Source organism: Lepidochelys kempii, chromosome 2, assembly GCF_965140285.1.
Source record: "Lepidochelys kempii isolate rLepKem1 chromosome 2, rLepKem1.hap1, whole genome shotgun sequence".
Classification (NCBI taxonomy): domain Eukaryota; kingdom Metazoa; phylum Chordata; order Testudines; family Cheloniidae; genus Lepidochelys; species Lepidochelys kempii.
In genome coordinates, this window is record NC_136381.1 from 88,298,332 (window position 1) to 88,323,761 (window position 25,430).

Genomic DNA, 25,430 nt, shown 5'->3' on the forward strand with positions numbered 1-25,430 from the left:
TAATATGAGGTTATGATTGCTCTTTATCAAACCATAAAAATAATTAAGAAATAAAATGTAAAGGAGTAAATTTCAACTACAAGTTTAGAATCGGGTATGACACCTCATATATACTATCTTTACAAATCACACTCACATCTAAATTCCATCCAAAATATTTAATAAATTTTAGGGGGGTTATCTAATAATAAGCATGCTTGGAACAATTATGGTTAGTGATTAGCATATTGTTAAAATGGGTGTTTTTACAATTAGAACTGATTTAACTTATAAATGGGACTGCAGTCCTCTTTCTAAATCATATCAAAAGGGGCACTGGCAAGAACCATCCTAAACACGAGGAGGTGTGAACAACCCAAAGGGAACTAGGTTCAGTTATAGAAAGTTAAAGGTATAACAATATTTCTTCATACCTGGAATACTTGGGAGAGCTTATAGAAAACTTTTGTTGGGAAGGATAGATACAAAGATAATTTTTATGCAAGTCTTGATTTAAATCTTATCGTTTTAATAAGTACCTTCAGTTATTTCAATTTGTATTTTGGTAGAGTTAAGGATGGGAATATGGTTTTATAAAGACAATTAAAAAATATGAGTTGTCATGTCCTATTCCAAACTTGAAGTTTAATCCTTAACTTTGTATTTCCTAATTTTTTATGGGTTGATAGAGAGCAGCTGGGGTCCATAACTTATGTTTAAACAAAGTGTTTTGTATCTAAATTTTAATGAAAACATATATTTGTGTGGAGTATATATTCTGTGACATTTGATTAGTTATTTAGGACCAGATTCTTATTCCTTTACTAAGACTGAGTAGTACCTTTTTGGTGATTAACTCTACTGATTTGAAAGGGACTGTTTGAGGTACCTCCTAGTGTAAGGGTGACAAACCTGGCCCTTAATTTGCCAATTTATTCTATAACTTTAAAGCAATTAAAGTTGTTTAACTAACAAACATAAACCATATAAATAAGCTCTGCCTTTAGTTCTTCCAAATAACCCACCCATTTTAGTATGATCTATTATTAAGGGCTAATTTCAGACACTTTTTCTCAAGCTGAATAGCATCTTACTTCACAAATAGTTCCATTGGCGTTCAGGGGACCACTCATGGAGTAAGGGTATCAGAATCTATGTCAAGATTCCACTGCCCTTACTCACATTGAACAGCACCTTACTCCCGGAGTAGTACCATTGGAATCAATGTGACTGATAGTGGCAGAATCGACTTCTTATAGCCCATGTCACTTTGAAATGTCACTCAGTTGTGAAAACCAGCATATGTGAGAGTAGACTCAGGCCCAGGGTATATGATCTAAATCAGGGGTGGGCAACCTATGGGCCCGGGGGCCGCATCCGGTCCTTCAGACGTTTTAATCTGGCCCTTGAGCTCCTGCCAGGGAGCGGGGACTGGGGTTTGATCCGTGTGGCTCCCAGAAGCAGCGGCACGTTCCCTCTCTGGCTCCTACACATAGGGGCAGCCAGGGGGCTCCATGCACTGCCCATGCCACAGGCACCACTGCCATAGATCCCATTGGCCAACCAGATGGGGGACATGCTGCTGCTTGAGGTAAGCACCGCCCGGAGTCTGCACCCCTGATCCCCACCCACACCCCAATCCCTTGTCCCAGCCCTGATCTCACTCCCGCCCTCTGAACCCCTCGATCCCACCCTCCTGCACCCAGCCGGAGCCCTCACCCCCCCACACTGGCACCCCAATCCCCTGCCCCAGTCCAGCCCCCCCTCCCACATCCTGAACTCCTCATTTCTGGCCCCACCCCAGAGCCCGCACCCTCAGCCGGAGCCCTCACCCCCTTCCGCACCCCAACCACCAGTTTCGTGAACATTCATGGCCCCCCAATTTCCATACCCAGATGTAGTCCTCAAACCAAAAAGTTTGCCCATCCCAATCTAAATCAATGGTATATATTTATCACTTATTTAAAAATATATACTGATAATAGACTGAGGCTCGGGAGCCGCAAGTGGCTCTGTAATGTGTGTCCTGCGACTCTTTGCAGCGTGTGATATTAAAACACTGTGTGATTTAATTATTAACCATTCAGGTTGCTTTTACTGTATTATTAACCAATTGTAGTTGGTAAAATAATAATACTCTATCAGTCATTTTGCTGTGAGAATTTTTATATATATTATGTTTATAAATATATATATATATTTAGTTTTTATAATATTATATAACTATATAATATAATAAAAACTAAGTATTTCCTGTTTCATACAGTATAAACATTAATATATAGTACTATAGTGAATGAAACAATGAATTCACACAACTATGGCTCTTTGGAGCAATGTTCATCGCTAATTTGGCTCCTGAACCATTGCAGTCTGAGTATCACTGCTATACACGGTCCAATTTTTAAAGTAGCCAACCAGTTGTATCAATCTGAGACCAAGACTGTCTTTTGCCCCCAGATCCAGTTGGTTTCAAGATCTTGGTCACTAAGGGTTTGTCTACACAGAAAGGAAAAAGAAAAAACAACCCTGCAGCAGCAAGTTTCAGAGCCATAGCTTTTTATAAATTTATTATTTTATTTTCTGTTGTTGAGGCAAGTTTCTGTTACCCTAACTCAGCACTTTACGAATAGCCCCACTTACATCAATGGCATTTCCCCGGAACCAGGTGCTGTTCTACACATGTAAGAGTATCAGAAGCTGGCCCTTGATTAACAGATGATATTTAATAGATGTTAGGTTGCTTAAAATTGTCTGAAATAACACTAGTGATTGTAATAAGTTATTCCATAAAATAATTACAAACTATAAAAAAACAGCTATTCTGTGTGTTCTTACCAAGTTTTATTTTTCCCCCCAATGTTCATTTCTTAAGAAAATTGGCTAAAAAGCGGAAAGAGACATTGAGTAGTACCCGGCAGGAAATGACAGTGATGGTGAATTCAATGGATAAAAGCTACACTGAGCAAGGCACCAACTGTGACGAAGCTTTCTCTTTCATGGACACGCACAATCTAAATGGAAGATGTAAGTTCAAAATGCTTGGGGATGCAGCAGTCTCTTTTATTTTTGAAGGGGGAAGGAGGGTGGAAATGGTTCTTAAAATACTTCTCATTACCCAATCAATTCAGCGGACAGGTTATTCATTTGTGGAAAATCCATGGGATCTAGTATCTCCCACTGTGCAACACATCACAGCATGTATTCTAATGAGCAGGACTGTCAGACATCAAGAATAGGCTTCTTTAAAAATAATAAGGATAACTGAGCTTTTCTGTCTTTCCTTTTCTTCCACATGAACAGCAGAGACATTCTGCAGCAGGTGTGGATTTGCATTTCCCCATCTGTTTATTGTGCTGAAAGTTTTATATCCTTTATGCTTCCCCCACATCCTTCACCCTCCTCCCCATTTTATTTTTTAAATGTCATCACTTAGTATCTTTGGTTGTCCCAAAGCTCAGTTTATCCGTGTTACATCTGTCTTATTATATCAGGTGCTGGATGATGCTTTCTCACTTGTTAGTGCAGAGAAAGAGCTAACTGAAATTAATCAGTGTGGAGTTTGATAGGCAATTCTCCAAATGTCTCATGTTTGTGATATATCCTGAAAATGAAATTTTGGGGAGTGAAATTTCACACATTGAAATTTGTACTCACCTGCAGACCTTCATTTGGGGGTAAGAACTGTGCAAGGGCCATACTACAAATAGAACAGTTGTTTTCACAACTGCTGAACAGGAAGAAAAAAGAGAACCAAAAATGTTTACATGAAGGAACACAGGAAAAAGCTTAAACAAAAATCCCATTTGTTGGAGTTTTGGGGCGGGTTTTTTTGTATATCACAATGTTTGCACAGTTTGCGAATTTATCAACATTTTAATTTTGTTCCTCGTATTAACATTATACAGAGAGTTGTTTCTGCTTTTCAATAATATGCTTAAGATTTTATCTTTAAAGAACTCAATTGTGCAAACACTTTCTACTAGATTTATGCAATGAGGCTTCTCTTGATAGTGAGTATCAGGTTCAAAGTTTGTAGCTGTTAATTTACAATTTCATCTCTGTTTAGGACTTGCTTTAAAATAGCACTTTTGGGGGGTCCAGTCTTAGTTGCATTGCTCATGGGAACAGCCCATTGCAGTCTCTGAGATTAGTTATAGAACTGAAGGCCAGAAGGGCTCACCAGATCATCTAGTCCAGAGGTGGGCAAACTATGGCCCATGGGCCACATCCGGCCCGCGGGACCATCCTGCCTGGCCCTTGAGTCCGGCCTGGGGAGGCTAGCCCTCAGCCACTCCCCCGCAGCCTCAGCTCGCCGTGCCACCAGCGCTTTGGGCAGCGGGGCTGCGTGAACCGCCAGGTGTAGTGTATGAAATTGCCCCCCAATAATTAAATTGTATTAAATTACGGAGCACCAAGACTGGCAGCCATAAGTAGTACACCGTAGGTAGCACATTCCTACAGGGAGCAATTTAATACACTGCACCCCCGGAAAGGCTGTGCCTCCCCAAACAGCCTGGCCCCTGTCCGCCCCCTCCCACTTCCTGCCCCCGACTGCCCCCCTCAGAACTCCCGACGCATCCAACCCCCCCTGCTCTTTGTCCCCTGACTACCCCCTTCCAGGGCACCCTGCCCCTAACCTCCCCCCCAGGATCCCACCCCCTATCCGACGCCCCCTGTCCCCTGACTGCCCCAACCCCTGTGCACAGGCCCCCTGAGACTCCCACACCAATCCAACCGCCCCTGTGCCTTGCCCCCTACTGCCCCTGGGACCTCCGGCCCCTTATCCAACCCCCCCCACTCCCCACCCCCTTTCCATGCCGCTCAGAGCACCAGGACTGGCAGCTGTAAGCAGTACACCGTAAGTAGCACATTCCTACTGGGAGCAATTGAATACACTGCACCAGCCCTCCAGACAGTTTCAGAACCTGGATGTGGCCCTTGGGCCAAAAAGTTTGCCCACCCCAGATCTAGTCTGACCTCCTGTATATCACAGGCCACCACCAACACCCAGATCCCATACTTTCCTCAAGGGAGTAAGGGGATCACGGTTTGGCTGTATCTTTATTCACCAAGATATATTTTTGCTGTGGAGCTATTAGATGGTCACAAAAGCAAAAGTACATCTTATAGTCCAGGAAGCAATAAGTACTTGAGGCCAGATCCTCATCTTTTGTAAATCATTGTAGCTCTGTTGAAGTCAATGGAACTCTGACATTTTATACTCACTGAGGATGAACTTTAAATGCAAACTTGTCATAATGAATGTGGCTTCCACAGGAACCAGGCTGACAATGTAAACTATTTGTATTGATCTTTTATTAAGGACTCATTCCTATGAGGGGCTCAGAGTATCCTCCACTCTCATTACAGTGTGTGGCCGAGATCCTGCCTTGCATTAGGGCAGTTTTTTGTTCTGACCAGTGTAGCCAGCCCCCAGCAGAAGGGAACCCTTGCCACTGCTTCTTGACTACTGATATAGGGGTGCGACCACGGGAAAAGGGGAGCAGTCATCCCCAGCTGCACGGAACATTGACAGCCAGCATAAATAGGAACAGCTTTCAGGTTGCTCCATCTTATGCAAGGGACAGGCACCTGGCACCTGGAGGGTCCAAAGACTCGGGAACAAAGATGGAGCTCAAGCTAGCACTGAAATTTCTCTGCTCTGTAGCTGCATAGTCTCCACATTCAGATCCTACCTTGCTCAATATTTAGGTCTCTGAACTTCTTGAGAGGTTACTAGGATGCCCAGAATATCCTTACATCTAATGGAATAACTGAGATGGAGCGCGAGTGAAATGCACCACAACTTGCATCAGCCACCAGGGTTGCATGTGCAGTAACCTTTGCTTAAAAGTCTCTGATGGCTCTTTGGCTGAATATCCCTAGATGTTTTATAATTAACAGTCTGTTACCCACTGATTATTTCTGTCCTTTTAATGGTAATGCATGGGTTGTATGTCATACTATGGAATTAACTCAGCTTAGATTGTTTCATTTAACACCCTTATAAAATTACCAGTGTTTACATCTTTAAGTACTAGTACCAATTCCGAAATGTGAATCACTGGTTGAAAAACACTGTCAGAGAAAAGAATAACCTTCAGGAAACAGTACTATCTGCATGTATGTTACCCACCGATCTGAACTGTTAATAGTACAGCAAAGAAAAAAATGAATTGTAGAAGAATATTTGGCTAACTTATTTGTGGTATTGTTAGGTAACCCTTTTAATTCTCAGAGCTACTGTCAAAAGCAATTGCTGTCATTGTTCCTTGCTTATTTGAAGATCTACATTCAGTCTTACCTTCGAAACATAAAAAATATGCTAGCCATCAATGGAAAACTTCACAATGATCAAATTGCTTTGTCTGATCAAAACTATTTTCAGAAAATTGGTCCATATTAGCTAAACCATTCTAGTAATTACCCAGCATACTTTCTGCTTCCATTAAAATCATTGGGAGTTTTGCCATTGCCTTCAAAGGGGGCAGGATCAGGCCCTAAATTAAATCAATTTCATATGCGTATATTTCCAATCTGAAACAGCAACATTTCTCTTTGCTGCCACTGACTAAATTTTCTTCTCTTTACAGCTGTATCCTCCCCTTCTTCATTTACAATGAAAACTAACACACTGAGCACAACAGTGCCTAATTCTTATTACCCAGGTAACCATTTTTTGTCTTTGTTTCATCCTTTCATAATGCAATGCACCAGTTTCCCTCCTTAAAAATCAAAATGTATACTGTTATCATTTTATTATACATTGCCATAGGAGCGTTATACATTGTAACATATTATAAGTAGTTGCTTAGTGTGGCTTTCTGCAGGAAAACTGGGGATCATTTATCAATCATTTACTGTTCTCTCTCTTTTTACCTTTCTGCATTGACCTGCTTATGATGTATGACAGATCCATTTGTGCCAACTGCAATTTTAGGTGAGAACATTTCCCTTTATCAAAGTTTATTGCAGAAATAATTTTGAAAGGCGCAGCTCTGGGTTACAGAACATAGTATCTAAGAGACCAGAGCATTAGGTTTTTGGGATGGGGAGCAAGCTTTTCTGCAATGAGAATGCTCAGGACAGTTATTGGACTGGCTTCCTACCATCATGGTGCAAAGTTGGGGGATGGGGGAAGAGAAAAATTGCTTTCACATGTGGTTTTATGAAGAAATGTTTATGCATGTATTTGGAACGACACAAGAGAATTTGATTATCATGGCAATTAAAATAGTTTCTCATTATTTTCAGTTTTATCTGTGAACTGAAGATGTCACTTTTGTAAAAATAATGTTTTCCTAATTAAGGATGATATAGAAAATCAGTCAAAATAAAGGTCTGGCCATCTACCAGCTATCATTTCTTCTTACAATACCACACAGTTTACTGGCATGCCTGTCACCATGAAGTTTCAGAGAAGATGGTGTTTTGAACAGCAAAATGACAATATGGCACTTTATAAAAGTATCGTTTATTATGTATCAGTTGTCACAAAAATGAATAAAATGGTAGCACTATAGGACTAAATGCAATTAAAGTATGAAACATTTCCACTAGGAATTTAGAAAAAACAACAACCTCCTATTTGTGCAATATAAAAAGAATGAAGGAAAATGGCATTTTCAAGCTGTTATAATAAAAGTAGCATGAGATGCTATTGCATTTCCATTGAATAAGTAACAAGCCTGTCTTATGGCTTGTTCTTTGTTACTTCCACAGTACTAACCTTCACCTAAATCGAGATTTTAAAAAATTAAATAAAGGTATAACAATGCACTGTAGCAAGAATTCCAACCCAAGTGTTATGCTGCTTCTTGAGCTCTGTCTTTACAATGGTTTATCTTTACAATACATATTTTTCTTCCTCTTCCCTTTTCTCCAAATCACTATGAATTTGTATATAAAGTATAATACTTTCCATGTCGTTTTCTGGCTTTAAGCAGTTGCACTGAGGTAAAAGAAATTAAGTATAGTTAAGTGACAGTTACAGGGAGCTGCACTTTAGGAATGTGATTTCTGAAAAACTAATGCAGCAAAGTTATTGTGCTGGAGGGATAATTAGGAAAGCTCATTTAAATATGACATCCAAAGGAAAAAGATCTGTGCATTTTTATATTTTGTGTACATCAGGGAGAATGTAATGGTAGTCACTGTAACAATGTAATAATCTGCATGCAAATGAAATTTGCTGAGCCTTTTAACTGCCTGAGATTTTAGATTACTTTGTGCTTTCCATTCATGCAGCAACTCATCCAGTAGATGTTCTGACCTTGTGGTGGTCAGGAAGAAAACCTTTGTTGCCAGGAGAAAAATTTAGATATTTCCATCAGGATTATGATAAGCTTTGCAAATGGATTCTCAGAAACTTTTTCAGTCATTTGTTGTACCATAATGACGATGAGAAATCTTTTGGTAGGTTTCTCTAAGGAGAAATAATATTTAAACAAACATTTCTGATATGAAAAAAGATGCACTTTCGGTGTCAAAATCTCCTTCTCTGAAACTGTAAGAGAGAAGTTCTTGAGTTAGCTAGCTAATGTATACAATCTGTATTTACTCTCCTCAGAAGTCCTCCCATTATTTTGTTGTAGAAAATAAATATTTTTGTTGCTTCACTTGTTAAAGGTTAAGTTAACACCTTTTGGTGTTCCATTCAAACAGAAGTAATCATCAGAAAGCTGCATACATACATGTACTGGGCTAGAGCTTTAGCTGGTCTACATCAGAGCAGCTCTACTTCAATCAGTGGAGCAACACAGATGAGGATCTGGCCCATGACATTTTAGAACAACAATTAATTTTGAAGTCCATATATTTTAAGACATGAATGGCTGGCTTCTTACTGCATGTAATGCCCAATCCTGCAGTCCTTCCTTATCCAGTGGGAGTTTTCAGGACATAAGGGACTGCAGGGTCGAACTTCTAGTTGGAGTCTACATGACCTACTGGGAAGTCATATGACTGTGATTATTGTTTAGTTTTCTTACTAAAGGGGTCACAATACACTTACATTTTCCAAAAAGTCATGAGAGGAAACTCAGGGCTTGTCTTCACTTCTGTGCTAAATCGGTGGCTCTGCCATCAATGCAGCAGCGTCGATTTAGCAGGTCGGGTGAAGACATGCTAAATCGATGGGAGAGCATTCTCCCGTTGACTTCAGTACTCCACCTCAATGAGAGGCGGAAGCTATGCTGACAGGAGAGTATTTCCTGTCAATATAGCGTGGTGTAGACACCGCTTTAACTCCATTTAAATTACAAAACTTATGTAACTTAACTAGCATAAATTAGATCAATTTACAGTGTTAGTGCAGACAAGGCCTTAGACTCAACATGCAAATTAGCATCTTCTCAACCTATTGAAACAGTTGACTGAATTAATACGAAACTTTTTAAATGAAACAAATGGCAACAATCTGATTTCTTCTCAACAATTCAGTATTTCAATATTCACTAATTTTCAGACAATTGAGAGAAGCTTCTTGTTTAACCTAACACCTTAAGTGAAATATTGACAAACAATCCCTTAATATTCCTGGGTTGTGTATGCCTAAATTAATCTTCAGAGAGAGGCAACTGGTCTGGAAAAGGCAGGGTAGGTAATGCCTGCCTGTCCTCCTGTGTTCTGAACAAAACTCAAAAGAAAAAGAAAAAGTAACAGAAGAAAAGACAAGGAACTCAACCCAGATACTCCACTGGTCTTGCAGATGTCTGCAGCACCCATGTTTCAGATAAATGCTGACTAAATATGCATTTTAATAGTTCTCAGACAGTACTGGACAAATATATTGGAATCAATAACTGGATAATATAATGGGGGTCAATAACTATAGTCACCAGCTAAACTAAATAAGCTGCATGCTGTGGTGCGTCCACCATGTCAGCTGGCAAAAGCAATTGACTCTTGCGTCGGAGATTCTCTGTCTTGCTATCACTTTCAAAGGCAAAGCAGGAAGATAGCAAATACTGTATTTCTGGTGGATTCATATTGTACCATCCAAGCCAGGGAGCATAACCTTTTCATTTAAAGTAACTTTAAAAGATCAGTCCCAAACATAGCATAATAGTTTTAGTCTTGAAAGGGTGGGAGCTAGATGAGGCAGAGAGGCAGTGGGAGGGAGGGAGGAATGAATGTTCCATTTAGTCCACAACACAGAGAAGCCCCCTGGAGCGAGAGGCTTATGGGCTGAACTGTCTCACTTTCACAGCCCAGAGACCCTGACAAGATTTGCCATCTGAATATTTAATAGGAATTTCAGAGTTATGGTGATACCTTCGTTTGAACAAAAATAAAACCTATAATCTAACTCTACATAAATTTTAAAAAACCATACAATCAACTTCTACACTTTTTTTTGTCTTTTGTGTCTTAGCCGCCTTGTAGTATTCGGGTGCCATTTCAACAACAACATGCTGTAACTACACATGTATATCGCCTTTCATGCCATGCATCCCAAGGTGCTTTGCAATACAGTTTTACTGCATGTTAGGCAAAAGTAGCCAAATTTATTTATTAAAAATGTAAAATTGTTTTTGCTATATTGGATGAGGTTAGTAAAGTGGCAGGAGACATAGTGAAATATCCATATTCATATCCATATTGCTACATATTATTTTAAGTTTAGGTTTAGGTGCATTGTTCACATTTTAAACTCTTCACTGAGGACCAGATTTAATCTCAGTTTCATCAGTGTAAGCTGACTGTGACTCCATTGACCTCAGTGAATAACTCCCTTGACTTTAGTGGAGTAACTTTTAATTTACACCGAGATCAAAAACTGGCCCTTGATGAGCAGATGTAGCATTTTGGGTGTTTGTGTGAAATCTTCGGGCCTGTTCTTAAAGAAAGTGTTGGGAGCTCTATACTATAATAAATTTAACTAAAGAATATGGAAATCGTATTATTTTAGCAATCCCCTTTTATATAACACATTTTACATAGCAGTCATTGTTACAATATATTAATTTCATTAACCATTTCCCACAGTTAGTGTGCGGGCATTGCAGAGTATTTTGACCAAATTAAAGCACAATTTTTTGTTATTTCAGTTAGCTAAAACAAAATACTCTTTGAGAAATACAAAATTTTGGTCTTCGGTTTTTTTTCAGCAAAGAAAATATTTATGATGATGCTTACTCCTCAGACTTTTGGGGCTTTTTCTTGTCAAGTATTAAACAAAATAAAAACTCCATGAAAACAAGGGGAAAGTGATAGTGCTTCTTGAATCGTGCCCTCTTTCACATAATCTGTGACTCAGCTAGGATACCAAGCTGTAAAAGTTAAATTACAAATATAAAATTACCTGTAATTATTAATGTAGTACTGTTGCTTATGCCCTGTTTCCTTTTTCTCCTCCTCTTTTTTTCTCCTGATATGGTTCTTCTTAAAAGTGCCAATAAATGGTAAGTTGCCCATTTGCCCCATCAAAAAGGTGTGGAGGGGGCGGGAGAGTGTGTGTTTCATACAAATTTTGAGCAACCCAGTGGGTTCTGTTGCGTGTTGGCTTGCATGTCAGTTGACATATAACATTTTATGCCTAATGTGATGGCCCATGATATTTTGTGAAGTTGTTGGTTCTGCAGCATGCTAAACAGCCAATCAAAACATTTACCCTAAGCAGATGATCTCTTGCATATGTCCTCTTGTATTTTGTTTCAAAGTGTTGTATCAGATCTACATTTTCATTGCAGTCCTAGCTTAATGAACCATAATCCATTTTGTGCATTTTTTTATTTTGCTCACACCAAACATTTGTTCTGAGTTCACAGTGTAAAATCTAATAGTCCACTAATCTAAGAAGAATACAAGTCCTATTTTATTCCAGTGGGACTTGATGAAGTTTCAAGATGAAACTTCTCTACAGCTTATAACTGAATGCCTAAAGAATTTAAATATTGTTTATAATCAGTTAGTTTTCAAAACAATATTTATTTATATATATATATTTAAAACAGTATATAGTTTGGACTGTTCTGCAATGCTTACATTGTAGAAACATGGACTTTGCCTCATTCCAATCGATCTTGAAATCTCCCTGGATAATTTACTAAATGGATTTACCTTTTTTCTGGCACAGCCCTGATAAATAGTTGGTTATATTAAAGTTGGTGATATCAAAATCATCCTTGTAGAAATCAATTTATTTTATACTTTTAATAAGTGGAAACAACCTGGTTTTCTTTTCATAGATGAAACCCACACGATGGCCAGTGACACAAGCAGCTTGGTCCAGTCACACACCTACAAGAAGCGAGACCCAGTAGATGTGCCATACCAGACCGGACAGCTTCATCCAGCCATCCGTGTGGCTGACTTGCTGCAGCATATCACGCAGATGAAATGTGCAGAGGGCTATGGATTCAAAGAGGAATATGAGGTAAGTGCCCGGTCTAGTGGCCTGATTGTTTTGCCTTCTGTGGTGTCAGCTCTCCCCTTTCTGTTAACTGCACCACAGAACAGGAAAAATAACCACTTCACGCAGAAGGCCCCCTGTAGTGTGAACAAAGGATGTTTAGAGAAAGGCACCGCTCTGCTGTGCTAAAAAGGCACTGACAGTATTTTATGAGTAACAAGTCAGAATGAACAGTGAGATGTAAAAATACAGCTTTACATTCTGTATCTAATTCCAGTTATCCATGAGTATATTTTGAAAAGCCCCAGGCCACTGTGTGCTCAAAGAGCCCTCTGTTATGAGTTTTTATTTTCTCCTGAGTAAAAGTAGCGTTTCAAAGTGTGACATCATAGCACTGGCCAATCAGAGTTGTCCTGCGATGTGACACTGTGATTTGAAATACAGGTTCCATGGGCTGGTCGTGACTAGTGCATGCCAGCAAAGACTGTAGAAATATAGCACATCATCAAGGCTATGGGAGTGCCTGCAATGCCAGCTCTATGTTCTTTGTGAGATCAGTGAAAAGGGCAAAAAAAAATTATTTTCTGTCCAAAACAAAGCATTATAAATAACTGCCTTAAGCTTAGCTATGCTCTAAAGTCACAAGAACGGTACTCTCATGTTCCAAGTCATGTGGACTTCAATGATCAGAGATTTCTCAATCCAGAGTCCCCTGTTAAATGCAAGCCCCTTTGGGTTCCTTTATATTCTACTTTGTTCCATAATTTAGTGTCTAGGTCACAGAAATGAATTTCCTTTACACATTTCCTTCTGCCTTTTTAGGACAGAGTTTAAGGGGCTGATCCTGAAAACTCTTATTCATGTGAGTAATTCTTACTTATAGTGGATGGGATAACTAAGAAGACTAGAGTTATTCACATGTTTAAGAGTTCAAAAGATTGAGCCCTAAGAGCTAGCAGAAGTAAAAACATGAATTCAGGTGGAACAATTACATATAGGTTTGACAATAAATTGGTATCAATAAAGGTCTGAAAATAGCTAGAATATGAAATGAATCTGTCACTGAAGTGTATGAGAATTCATGCCGTAATTTGCATTGAGTGTTGAGGTTGTATGGTGCTGGGCACAAAATGCAAACTTAAACAGATGTAGATACTGCTAGGCAGGTGAGTTCTGAAGCTGTTATGGTCTATTTCAAAATACTCTGTGAACTTCTAAATACACAAATGATGGCCTGTTTTGTGACCCAGCCTAATATGGCCCATAATGGCCATACAAGAGAGTAATACCCTAGCCCTCCCATATTCCTCTCCACATCATGGCTTAGCAGAAGGAAGGAGAACAGAGGCTGTATGCCCAATACTCATCCCCTCACCCCTACGAGTAAGTTGGCAGAAAGGAGCAGAATGATATAGGCGAGGCTTTGGCTTCTCGCCACCCCAGCCAGCAGAGCTGTGGTGTTTTGAAGGAAGGAAGCTGCAGTTCATAAGGGTCTGCAGTAAATTACTTTTCCCCACCCATGCACCCACATCTCCTTCTCACAGCTCTTCTTGGGGTGTGCAAATCTATGCACTGCCCATAAAGGCTCACTCTAGCCCTGTGTAAATATAATACACAATGTACCATATTTAGGCACATTGAAATTATAGGTTAATGTATTTACCTAATAGACTATTACAGACCCTTTGAGTAAAGACCCATCTACTGATGTAGAGTATGCTTTTTACAAAAGAGCAATGGTCAGTGCCCTGCCATGCAAAATGGTCGGTATGACAGCTGTTTTTAAATAAAATATGTTTCTGATCCTGCTGTTTAAAAATGACAATTGAAAAAAATCTTTGCCTTCGGAAAAAACTTTGTTCCTCAGCCTAGACCTTGTATGCCAATTTTAAGTGCAGAGGAAACCTACAACTAATTTATAAAAAATACCGTGAAATGGAATCTATAATGGAACCACTGACACAGCTTTAACTACAATGGATCAAATGATGCTGCTGAAAAATGGTTTCCAGGAAAATCACTTAATTTTAAACTTTCCAACCTGATGGATGACACCCAATTACAGGCAGGAGGTGTAGTCATGACTAATGTCTGTAGATAAAATACATCAGTGGGGTGCACTGGAGATGGTGGAGGAGTGGAACTTGAACTATTGCAGCACTAGTTGCAACATTTCTGTTTCCATGTGGAAATTGTTTATGATCAGAATAGACCATAACAAGCCATGGAACAGTCCTTCTGTTGTTGAATTTCTTGGGATCACTGACACATAATTGAAGTCTTAGGCTGCCAAACCTATTAAAATATTTACCTTTGTCTTGAAATTATCTACGGAGATAAATGCATACTGTGTGCATAGATCGTGCTACGACCTAAGCAATAGAACTGGCTTTCTGGAATCTCTTTTCCATGTGCATCAAAAAACTATCCAGAACTTCCAGTCCTGCTGAGACTGAGGAGCTCCCTGTTTAATCTGATTTTCAGACTGAGACCTCTTCTCTTTGCCAAGGCTGATACAGGCATATGGAGGGATTTATTACCATTAAATTATCAGAAAGAAAACTGTCCAAATGAAAAGAGAGAAATATTTTGGCAGGAGATTTGTTTTGAATGGACTTTCATAGATGATTTTCCATCTAACAAGATAGCAGGATTACATTCTCTCACCAGGGAAACAACTAGATTCCAAAGACATTCAGTCAGAATTCCCAATGAAAATAAATACGTTGAACTGAGCAGAAAGTAATGTAGCACATTATCGGCTAGTAGCTGCTTAAGGTAATAAAAGGGACCAAAGTATTAACTGGTATGCTTAGTTATAAGTGCTTTAAAATGAAATTTAACAATTAAGGCCATGATTCAGCCATGTGCTTAAGCACATGTGTAATTTGAAGTCCTATCAATTTCATCTAGAAGTTTTTGGAGTGACATAATTGATGTAAGGGAAAGTGTTGATTGGTCACCTCTAACCTCTGGTGCAAGCTGTTCCTGTGCATTATTGATTAATCAGTCGATTGCTTGACCACACTTTGTTTCATTATTTCGCTATGAAATGTACTCAAGAGACCAAATAACCAATGCCAGTCAGGTTTATTAATATGGTACAGGAAAAAGATTCTGTATGATACCAGTCTCCAAAGAGCAGTCTAGTGCAGCAGTGTTAAATTCACCTTTTTCAGAAAGTGTTCTCCTTACAGTTACATCCCTAAAATCATCTTTTTGTACCCTACTTGTTTACCAGTAAATGGTACTATATATGTCACCTGAAACTGGATTCAGTTATCAGCTTTTTACCTTGTTTGTTTGTGGTACAATGGTGTACCCCTTTATCTTCTGTTCTGAACCCATACATTCCAGGTCACGATGCACCCTTATCTTTGTTCTCAACACATGCATTCCAGGTACTAAGGAGCATGAAGACACTCCCCTTGGTCTGTGAGGGTAACTCCCTTTCTGTTGCTATGAGGAAACAGTTATATGTCCTGACACTGACAGTTTTCCTATCTACTTAAGCCAAAGCTTTCTTCAGCTAATGAAAGGCGTTATGAGATATTTAGCATAAGTGAACAGTACTATGGTATAGGCCAGTTTAGGCTATATAACTGTACAATATTTATGCTCAATGTTGTCGGTGCTTAATGCATGCTATTATATGATATATATTTATACGTTAGTCAACCGCATTTTGGGCATGATCTTGCAAGATGCTGAATGATCATGTGAGATGCTGAGCATCCTCAAATCCCAAAAAACACATTGGGTGTTTGAGGGTTTCCAACACCCTTTTGCCCCAATCCTGTGACGTGCTCAGGCTCCTCAACTCCCATTGACTGTTGGCTTTCAGCGGCTTGCAGGAATGGGCCTTTCATGATTATTTATGAACAGACATACGCTGTAAGGACCCAGTCCTGTTTCTGCTCCAGCCAGCGGCAAAACTGCCGTTGACTTCACTGGTGCAGGATCCAGCCCTGAATCCCCTAGTGATTCATTAGGACAGACGTGGGCAAACTACGGCCAGCGGAACCCTCCTACCCAGCCCCTAAGCTCGCCCCGGCTCTTCCCCCACTGTCCCCCCTCCCACGCTGCCAGCACAGTGCTCTGGGCGGCCGGGCAGCGCAGTTGCAGAGCCACAGCCTGACCCGGTGCTCCAGCCGGCGCAGATGTAGCACCGCCAGCCACCGGTGCTCCAGGCAGCACGGCAAGGGAGCAGGGAGTGGGGGGGTTGGATAGAGGGCAAGGGAGTTGGGGGTGGTGGTCAGGGGGCAGGGGTGTGGATACAGGTCGGAGCGGTCAGAGGGCAAGGAAAAGGGGGGTTGGATGGGTCAGGAGTCCCGGGGGGGTAGTCAGGAATGAGAGGGAGGGTTGGATGGGGCGGCCGGGGGCAGTCAGGGGTGAGGAGTCCGGGGGTGTTCAGGGGACAGGGAGTGGTGGATGGGGTAGGAGTCCTGGGGGGAGCCGTCAGGGGGCAAGAAGCAAGGGAGGTCGGATAGTAGGTGGGGGCCGGGCCATGCCTGGCTGTTTGGGGACACAGCCTCCCCTAAGCGGCCCTCCATACAAATTTGGAAACCCAATGTGGCCCTCAGGCCAAAAAGTTTGCCTGCACCCTGCATTAGGACTATGTAAGGGTGAGAGCCAATACAGACATGTCTTTAACAGTACATCTATGACAACTTCACTGTCTAATTTCCCTTGTGTTTCTCAAGTTTCAAACCTTTATTTATGGTCTAGTGGAGTGTAGATGATTGTAAGGGATTGTGCAGAAATCTTTAAACTCAGGAACCATTGATACATATTTCCAAACAGTTTAGTACACAGTAGATCTTTAAAATCCTTTCAGTCCCCGTGCCGGACTTTAAAAAACAGAAAGTTGAGATTTTGGTTTGGTCTGGCAGTGTCAGACAGTGGTATGGTTTCCTACTCCAGCACAGCTTTATTAGAGCTCAGCAGTTCTTGAGTAAGAGGGTTATTATTTACCCTTGAGGAGTCTCTGATTCCTATCCCACTCACTCAGTCATCATTTTTACTAATTCTCTCCTCTCCACATTACAACAACAAAAGATAAGAGGAGTGAAAATGATCTCTATTTTATTCACTGTGCCTTTGTCCTCCTCTTCTACTTTGACTTCATAGTTCAATAATACTTTACACTTGCATGGTGCCTTTCATCTGAGACTGTCAAAGTGCTTTAACACATTAAGCCTCATAGCACCGCTGCAAATATTGTATGGAACTGCTCACTCCATCCTGAGAAAGTAAACTTGTATCCATTACAGGAGCCCAGCACAGACTAGTAGTATTGGTAGGAACTTAAGACTCCTCTAAACACAAAGTTTAGTTCAATTTTAACCAAAGTGGTTTTAAACCCCTTTTGTGGATGTTCTTAAATCGATTTAAACTTGGCTTGTATCTTCTCAATGTAAGTTGATTCCTTACCAAATTAAGCTAAATTGACATAAGCCAGGTTTAAATCAATTTCAGAACGTCCACACAGGAGTTTAGACTGGTTTAATTACATTGATTTTAAAACACAACTTGAACATAAAGTGCAGCTTTGTGTGTAGACAAAACCTTAGAAAATCAGGACCATATTATACTCAATGAAGGGAAGTTCTGAGCTCCCATTGTCTGAAAGGCAGAGGTTCCTTTAAAATGCCAGGACTTGTAAATGGGACCCTTTTCAAGCCTCCCTCTGTTCCTAACACTGATGGAATTGCATTAGGGTTGCCAGGCATCTGATTTGGAACCAGAACGCCCAGTTGAAAAGCGACCGTGGCAGCTCCGGTTAAAAGTCCGATTGGGGGCCCAGGGCTAAGGCAGGCTCCCTGCCTGCCCTAGCTCCGTGAGGCTCCTGGAAGCAGCCGCCAAGTCTTTGCAGCCTCTAGGTTCATGGGCAGCCAGGGAGGCTCAGCGTGCTGCCCCATCCCTAGTGCTGGATCCACAGCTCCCATTGGTGAAGGTGGCACAAGGGCAGCATGCGGAGCCTCCTTGGCCGCCATGCACCTAGGGGCTGCAGGGACCTGGCAGCTGCTTCCTGGGAGGATTACTGAAAACCTTTTTCATCATATAAGAAAGTTCTGCCAATCCCAAAGCATCAGACACATTACTTCCCAGGTTAATGAATATTCTAGATCTTACCCAAATACATGCTTACAGCCAATTCTTATTAACTAAACTAAAATTTATTAAAAAAGAAAAGAGAGAGAGTATTGATTAAAAGATCAGTATACATCCAGATATGAGTACAGTTCTGAGATCAGATTATAGTAAAGATGGTGAAAAAGTTCTTTCAGAATTAGTCCATAGGTTATAGTCCAGTGTCCACATTCAGGGTGATCCAGTTAGGACTGGAGATCTCAGCCTTTTCACTTAAGCTTCCCTTGCATGAAGCATCAAGAAGATCTGAGATAAAAAGGATCAGGACCCAAGGAGTTTTTATAGAGTTCCAGGCCTTTTCTTGACAGGTCAGAGTCCTCAGGTGAACAATAGGCAATCGTGGGGACTTTGAAGTAGACCCATTTCCTAAGCATCACTGGTAATTAGCTACACAAATTAACATACGGCAATTGCTTGTTTTCCATCATTCACAGGTGATTTGCTATACATTTCAAAGAGAGAGGAATACAGTGATATCCTATGTTTACAGTTCAATTAAATGTTAAGATCTCTGAATTAACAGAATACAGTATAGACAGGGACTGTTCGATTACATTGTTAAACTCTAACAATATCTGTGTAAACACACAAAAACACAAACATTATCAACCAAAATATCTTTCAGGGTTGAATTTGGGTCAATTAGCCTGCAAGCTGCTTAACGCTTTCTGGCCATGCATCACACTTTGTATAAGATTCATTGCAATTATATAACAGTGGTAACAACAGTGATTTGCATGGTGATATTTTAATTAGATAATGCCACACTGCTCCAGCCTTGACCCCCTCCTACATCCCAAGCCCCACCCCAGCCGAAGCCTGCACCCCCTCCCACACTCCAAAGTCCTTGGCTCCAGCCTGGAGCCCCCTCCTGCACCTCCAACCCCTCATCACTGGCCCCACCCCAGAGCCTACACCCCCAACAAGAGTCCTCATCACCACCACCACCCCCGCAGCCCAACCCCCTGCCTCAGCCTTGAGCCCTCTCCCATACCCTGAACCCCTCATTTCTGTCCCCACCTGGAGCCCACACCCAGAGCCCATACCCGCCCCCCTCCAATCCCCTGCCCTAGCCTGGAGCCCTCTCCTGCACCATGAATCCTTCATTTCTGGCCCCATCCAGAGTGCACACACCCAGGCCAGAGCCCATACTCCCCACACCCCAACCTCCACTCCAGCTCGGAGCCCTCTCCCACACCCCTCATCCCCAGCCCCACCCCCAGAGCCCGCACCCCGAACTGGAGCCCTCACCCCCTCCCACACCCCAACTGCCTGCCCCAGCCTGGTGAAAATGAGTGAGCATCGGGGAGAGCGAGCAGCGGAGGGAGGGGGATTGGAGCAACTGGGGGGTGGGGTCGCAGAGAAGGGGAGGGGCATGGCCTGGCCTTGGGGCAGGGGCAGGACAGGGGTCTTGTTTTTGTGCAATTAGAAAGTTGGCAACCCTAAATTGAATCAATGGGAGAATTTAAGAAAAAAAACTTGGTATAGCTTCAACTCTCCTGGTCCACACATAATTTTTATACTAATTTAGCTATTTCAGTTAGGAAGTTATTTTATACTAATATAGTTAAATCAATACAATCCCTAGTGTAGCTGCAATTATAGTGGTATAATAGTAAAATATACCAAGTTTAATCCCCTTTATACCAACAGAACTGCATCCAAACTAGGGGTTGCACCAGTTTAACTATATCAATTTCTAAACCAACATATTTAAAGCAGTACCAAAATTATGTCTATACAAGCTCAAAGGGGTAGTTGAGGCCAGGAAAATGAGGTGTAGTTAGCAAACTTGTCAGTTAACACATGTTAATGAACACATTTTTTAGCACCCGTTAGCACCGAGTGTGGACAAAGACAGAAGTGTTTCATATGCGTTAACTGGTTCTGGTCAATCCTTAAAATTCTGTGTTGCAATCTGATCACCCCATCACAAAGATAAGATAGCAGATTTGGTGAGAGTTCAGAGATGGGCAGTAAGAATCACTGGGGTATAGAAAAACTATCATATGAAGAGAGATTTAAAAGTTTGATATTGTTTATCTTAGCAAGAAAACAAATAAAAGGAGATGTGATCAAAGGAAATAAAATGATGAATGCACAGAGAAGGTAGATTGAGAATTTCTGTTCACCCTCCTTCTTGTTAGGGAAACATTCAATGAAATTGAGAGGTGGCAAATGTAAAGAAAATTCAGATGGAAAATGCTAACAGGTCATATGAAGAAATACTTTTTCACAAAGTGTACGATTTGCCTGTGGAACTCATTGCCACAAGATATCATTGAGGCCAAAAGCTTAGCAGGATTCAAAATAGGATTTGACATTCATGTGAGTAACAATATATCCTTCCATAGCTCTGGATATTTTTAAAAAATTAAAACTAAGACCTTTGGAAGAGCTATAAATCCTCATGCTTCAGGGCATAAGCTAACTCTAAATACTGGAGGTTAGGAAGAAGCTTTCTCTGGGTGACAGGCTATCCCATATCTGCTCGCTGCAGGCTCTCTCCCCTGAAGCATCAGGTATGGGCCACTGTTGAAGAAAGGATACTGGACTAGAAGGCCAATAGTTTGATCCAGTATGACAGGGCTTATGTTCGTCTTTCACATTAGTGCGTAAAGCAGAACATAACCTCTTTCCTACCTTCTTTGTCCCTGCGCTCCATTCGTAACTCTTCTTCCTGTTTGTCTTGATTGAAGGACACACATGCTGCCAGAGAACATTTCTGAGTGTTGTGCATCTAGGACCCTTTTCTGAAATCCTGAAAAAAGTAGTATTTTTTGTTATTGTTAAGCTGAAATAGCAATTGACAGGACCCAGCTGGTGCTTCAACTCTACGTGCATTCACTGTGACAGAGACAGCCCTTGTCTCTCTCCAACCTGCACGTTTCACATGCTATTTTCAATTCTGATTTTATATTCTGCAACACCAGCTGAGTCAATCATAGCTACAATCAGCGAAGGTTATTCTCGATCCCACAGGATACAAATAACAAAACAAAAAAACATGGGCACATAGAATAGGAATGGAGATATTGGCAAGCACTGCAAATACATTAAGGACAACAGCAGCAGCTGCATCTTGCAGTGTCTGGAGAAACCAACTGCTTTTTTGCTTGATTTCTCCCCCTTTGATGATGATGATGATGATAAAATCCATCAGAAAAGTATGGAGACTTGTCTAAAATAGTGAGAATGTGCCCTATTATTGTGAAAATTATTCTGAAAATTGTCAGCAATACTTCTCCTTAAAGATCATGCTTTGGTTGTTCTTTGTTTTTAGTTTCCTGTATATTTTTATTACTTTTTATCTGTAAATAGAACATATTATGCACCCTACTTATTTAAATCACGAAAGAAAAGTACATCTTTCCAGCTCTGTATCTATCATATTAATCTTTGTGGAATCTCTCATCTCTGAGAGTGAATGGTTTCCAGCTCTTGTTGGACTTTGTTCATTTTTTTTTCATAAGTCCCAAACATTAGACCTATCAGCCTGTTTTGTAACTGAATCTCTGAGGCCTAGTCTCCAATTGAAAGTTATAATGGTCTAACTACGTCAGTTAGGGGTGTAATTTTTTTTTTTTTTTTTACTGATACAGTTATCCCAGTAGAATCCCTGTGTGAACACAGATATACTGGTATAAAGATGCCTTATAGGAGTATAGTTATTCCCCTTCCTATTTGGGAATAGCTGTACTGGTTGGAGCTCGTCCGGAATTCTCCGATGAAGCAGAGTTTCATTGGAAAATATCTATCTGTCATTCTGGAAACTTTTCATGAAAACATCCCGGGCATGGCAAACTTTCATCAAACCACAGGCATCTGAACTCTACCTGGTTTCCTGGTGGGCTGCTTGGGACTCTGGGCTTCCAGGGTTCCTTGCTCCATAGAAGCCCCACCAAGCAAACTGCTCTAGGGCTGGAGATCTGGGACTTCCATGATCTGCAGCAGGCCCACCATGCCGGAGCATCCAGGCTCCCCATTGAGGAGCCAGGAGCCTGAAACTCCTGTGAGCCCCAGCTATAATTGAGGCTCAGCTCTCAACTTCACAGCAGGGCATCTAAAAGCCCTAAGAACCTCATCTTGAGCTGAGGCTATCAGGGTTTCCAGTATCCTTGCCACAGAGCCAAGAGCTTAGAAGCCCTGGGACAGGCTTCCCCACCATGTAGACTGCTCCAGGGTTGGTGGCTATGGAGCAGCCTTGCCATGCAGACTGCCTTGGGGCCAGGGATCAAGAGCTTCCAGGGTTGATAGGTCCAGGACAGTACTGCCATGAAGACTGCAGTGGGCTAGGGACCCCAAGGACTTCCATATTCCTGAGCTAGTTGGCACCGCAGGATACCTGACTCACTGAGTAGCTGTGGTGAAACTGTAAAGAATGTAGTTTCTGTCAACAGCTGCTAGGGTCCTGGGTAGCGTATTTCATCTCAGAAGCCCCATTTATTGGTGGTTTCAAAATAATAATTTTTTCACAATTTCCAGTTTGTGGAAAATGTTAAAATATTGAAATTTCCTGTGAATAAGAAAATCTTGAGTTTCAGCCAGCTCTAATTTTGGTGTAAAGTGCATGTTTATCAATCTAACTGCGTCCCCACTAGGGGAGTTGTACTGCTTTAACAATACTGGTATTTTTCAGTGTAGACAATGCCTAATTCTCTTTCTCTTTTAATTGTTTCTTTTTTAATAATTGTTCACAACATCGTGGATAGTTTCTAATTCTTGCAGCACAATAAACATTCATTGCCCTCAAAGTTTCATTTTTAAAGCAGTTGATAAATGTCTAGTTTGTCTTCAGTTTGGAGGATAAAAAGTCCTTCAACTTGCTGAATTTCCATTAGCTGCTCAGCCAGTTTTTGGGGTCATTTTGCACATGCAAACACAGATCTTTGCTTGCTAGATACGTATTTTCCTTTATAATCAGTGTGTGTGTGTGTGCACGAACAGCGAAGAACCCTACAAAGTTATCCGTGTCTTTACACCATTCATAACACATTGCCTTCCTGCATCATGGCTGCTGTAGCAAACTGTCCAGTGATCTTCTTTAATACTGAACAAAGTAATTTATTTGAATAAGGAAAATATTATTTTCCCTAAAACCCCTCTCTCTCTTTTTTCCCTTCTCCACTGTTTAGCTTCTACACACACCCTTTCGGGATTCCCTGTTCCACTCTCTCTCTCACCTGCCTTCCTGCCACAATGTCAAATAAAGTGTGTATATATATCCCCACAGTTTTCTCCCTTTGTTTTCTGTATAAGCAATTTTAACAAGAATTCATTTTTAGCAAGAAACTATAGATCCAGACTAGTCACTGGCTTCACTGCTTGTCACTACTGGTCATCTTCTAGCCTTGATAAAGGTTTTGTCCACTTGAGTCACTTGGATTATATAGTTGTAGAGGTGTATATTACCATACCATAACTCTAGGACTCTTCTCAACAGAGCTGTCTCCGTTCACCAGTGCTGCAATGTGTGTACCATTGCTACTAGTTTGGGTTTGGCGCCATCAGAAAATGCCTCCTATTCTTCCATAATCAGTAGCTGGAACAGTCTCGACCATCTAGGATCATGAGCAGCAAACAAGCCCAGGGATGATAACAGCTAGTTTTGGCCAATATTTTCTTCACACAATTTTATCAGGTTTATGCTGAGATAAGCTTTGGACCGCATTCTGAGGTTAAAGAGGAAAGCCTGGGATCTGCTGAATGTAGCGGCTGTCATCCTAATATCCTTTAAGCAGAGACACTTACAATGAAGATTTACCTGTAAGGTTGGCGGTGTTGGTCTGTTCCCTCCTTGATGTGTAAGAGTTTTGGTATGCTGATAAGTAAATGGACCAATTTTGTCTGATACCCAACTGCAAACTATACCCAGATTTATCAGCACCAGAGGCTATTTTAAATAGTTCTCATTCGTGTCGTGAGGCTGGTTAGCCAACCCAAAATGGCACTCTTAAGTACTTCCATGTTATTCTAAATTATCAGTAAGGCTCCTCAGCTAAGCACCAGCCACAACTAAGGACATTCCTGGTGCATATTCTGCATTAGACTCTCACTTACCTCACCTACCTTATTCATAGATTCATAGATATTTAGGTCAGAAGGGACCATTATGATCATCTAGTCTGACCTCCTGCACAACGCAGGCCACAGAATTTCACCCACCACTCCTACAAAAAAACCTCACACCTATATCTGTGCTATTGAAGTCCTCAAATCATAGTTTAAAGACTTCAAGGAGCAGAGAATCCTCCAACAAGTGACCCGTGCCCCATGCTACAGAGGAAGGCGAAAAACCTCCAGGGCCTCTTCCAATCTGCCCTGGAGGAAAATTCCTTCCCGACCCCAAATATGGCGATCAGCTAAACCCTGAGCATATGGGCAAGATTAATCAGCCAGATACTACAGAAAATTCTTTCCTGGGTAACTCGGATCTCACCCCATCTGATAACCCATCGCAGGCCATTGGGCCTATTTACCATGAATATTTAATTACAAAACCATGTTATCCCATCATACCATCTCCTCCATAAACTTATCAAGTTTAATCTTAAAGCCAGATAGATCTTTTGCCCCCACTGCTTCCCTTGGAAGGCTATTCCAAAACTTCACTCCTCTGATGGTTAAAAACCTTCGTCTAATTTCTAGTCTAAATTTCCTAGTGGCCAGTTTATATCCATTTGTTCTTGTGTCCACATTGGTACTGAGCTTAAATAATTCCTCTCCCTCTCTGGTATTTATCCCTCTGATATATTTATAGAGAGCAATCATATCTCCCCTTAACCTTCTTTTAGTTAGGCTAAACGAGCCACGCTCCTTGAGTCTCCTTTCATAAGACAAGTTTTCCATTCCTCGGATCATCCTAGTAGCCCTTCTCTGTACCTGTTCCAGTTTGAATTCATCCTTCTTAAACATGGGAGACCAGAACTGCACACAGTAT

The 25,430-nt window shown here is 41.1% G+C and overlaps 1 protein-coding gene across 9 annotated transcripts in view; it reads left to right on the forward strand.

Moving 5' to 3' along the window:
• The window catches only part of PTPRM (protein tyrosine phosphatase receptor type M), an 835,052-nt gene that overhangs the window by 680,344 nt on the left and 129,278 nt on the right, over window positions 1-25,430 (forward strand). For 6 of the 9 annotated variants that reach the window (XM_073331568.2, XM_073331567.2, XM_073331560.2 and 3 more), the window contains 4 exons: window positions 2,855-3,006; window positions 6,576-6,650; window positions 6,896-6,922; window positions 12,174-12,361. In XM_073331568.2, the coding sequence (XP_073187669.1) occupies window positions 2,855-3,006; window positions 6,576-6,650; window positions 6,896-6,922; window positions 12,174-12,361 (442 nt within the window). The remainder of the gene's footprint in view (window positions 1-2,854; window positions 3,007-6,575; window positions 6,651-6,895; window positions 6,923-12,173; window positions 12,362-25,430) is intronic. The other 3 variants (XM_073331561.2, XM_073331563.2, XM_073331566.2) reach the window with 1 other exon arrangement.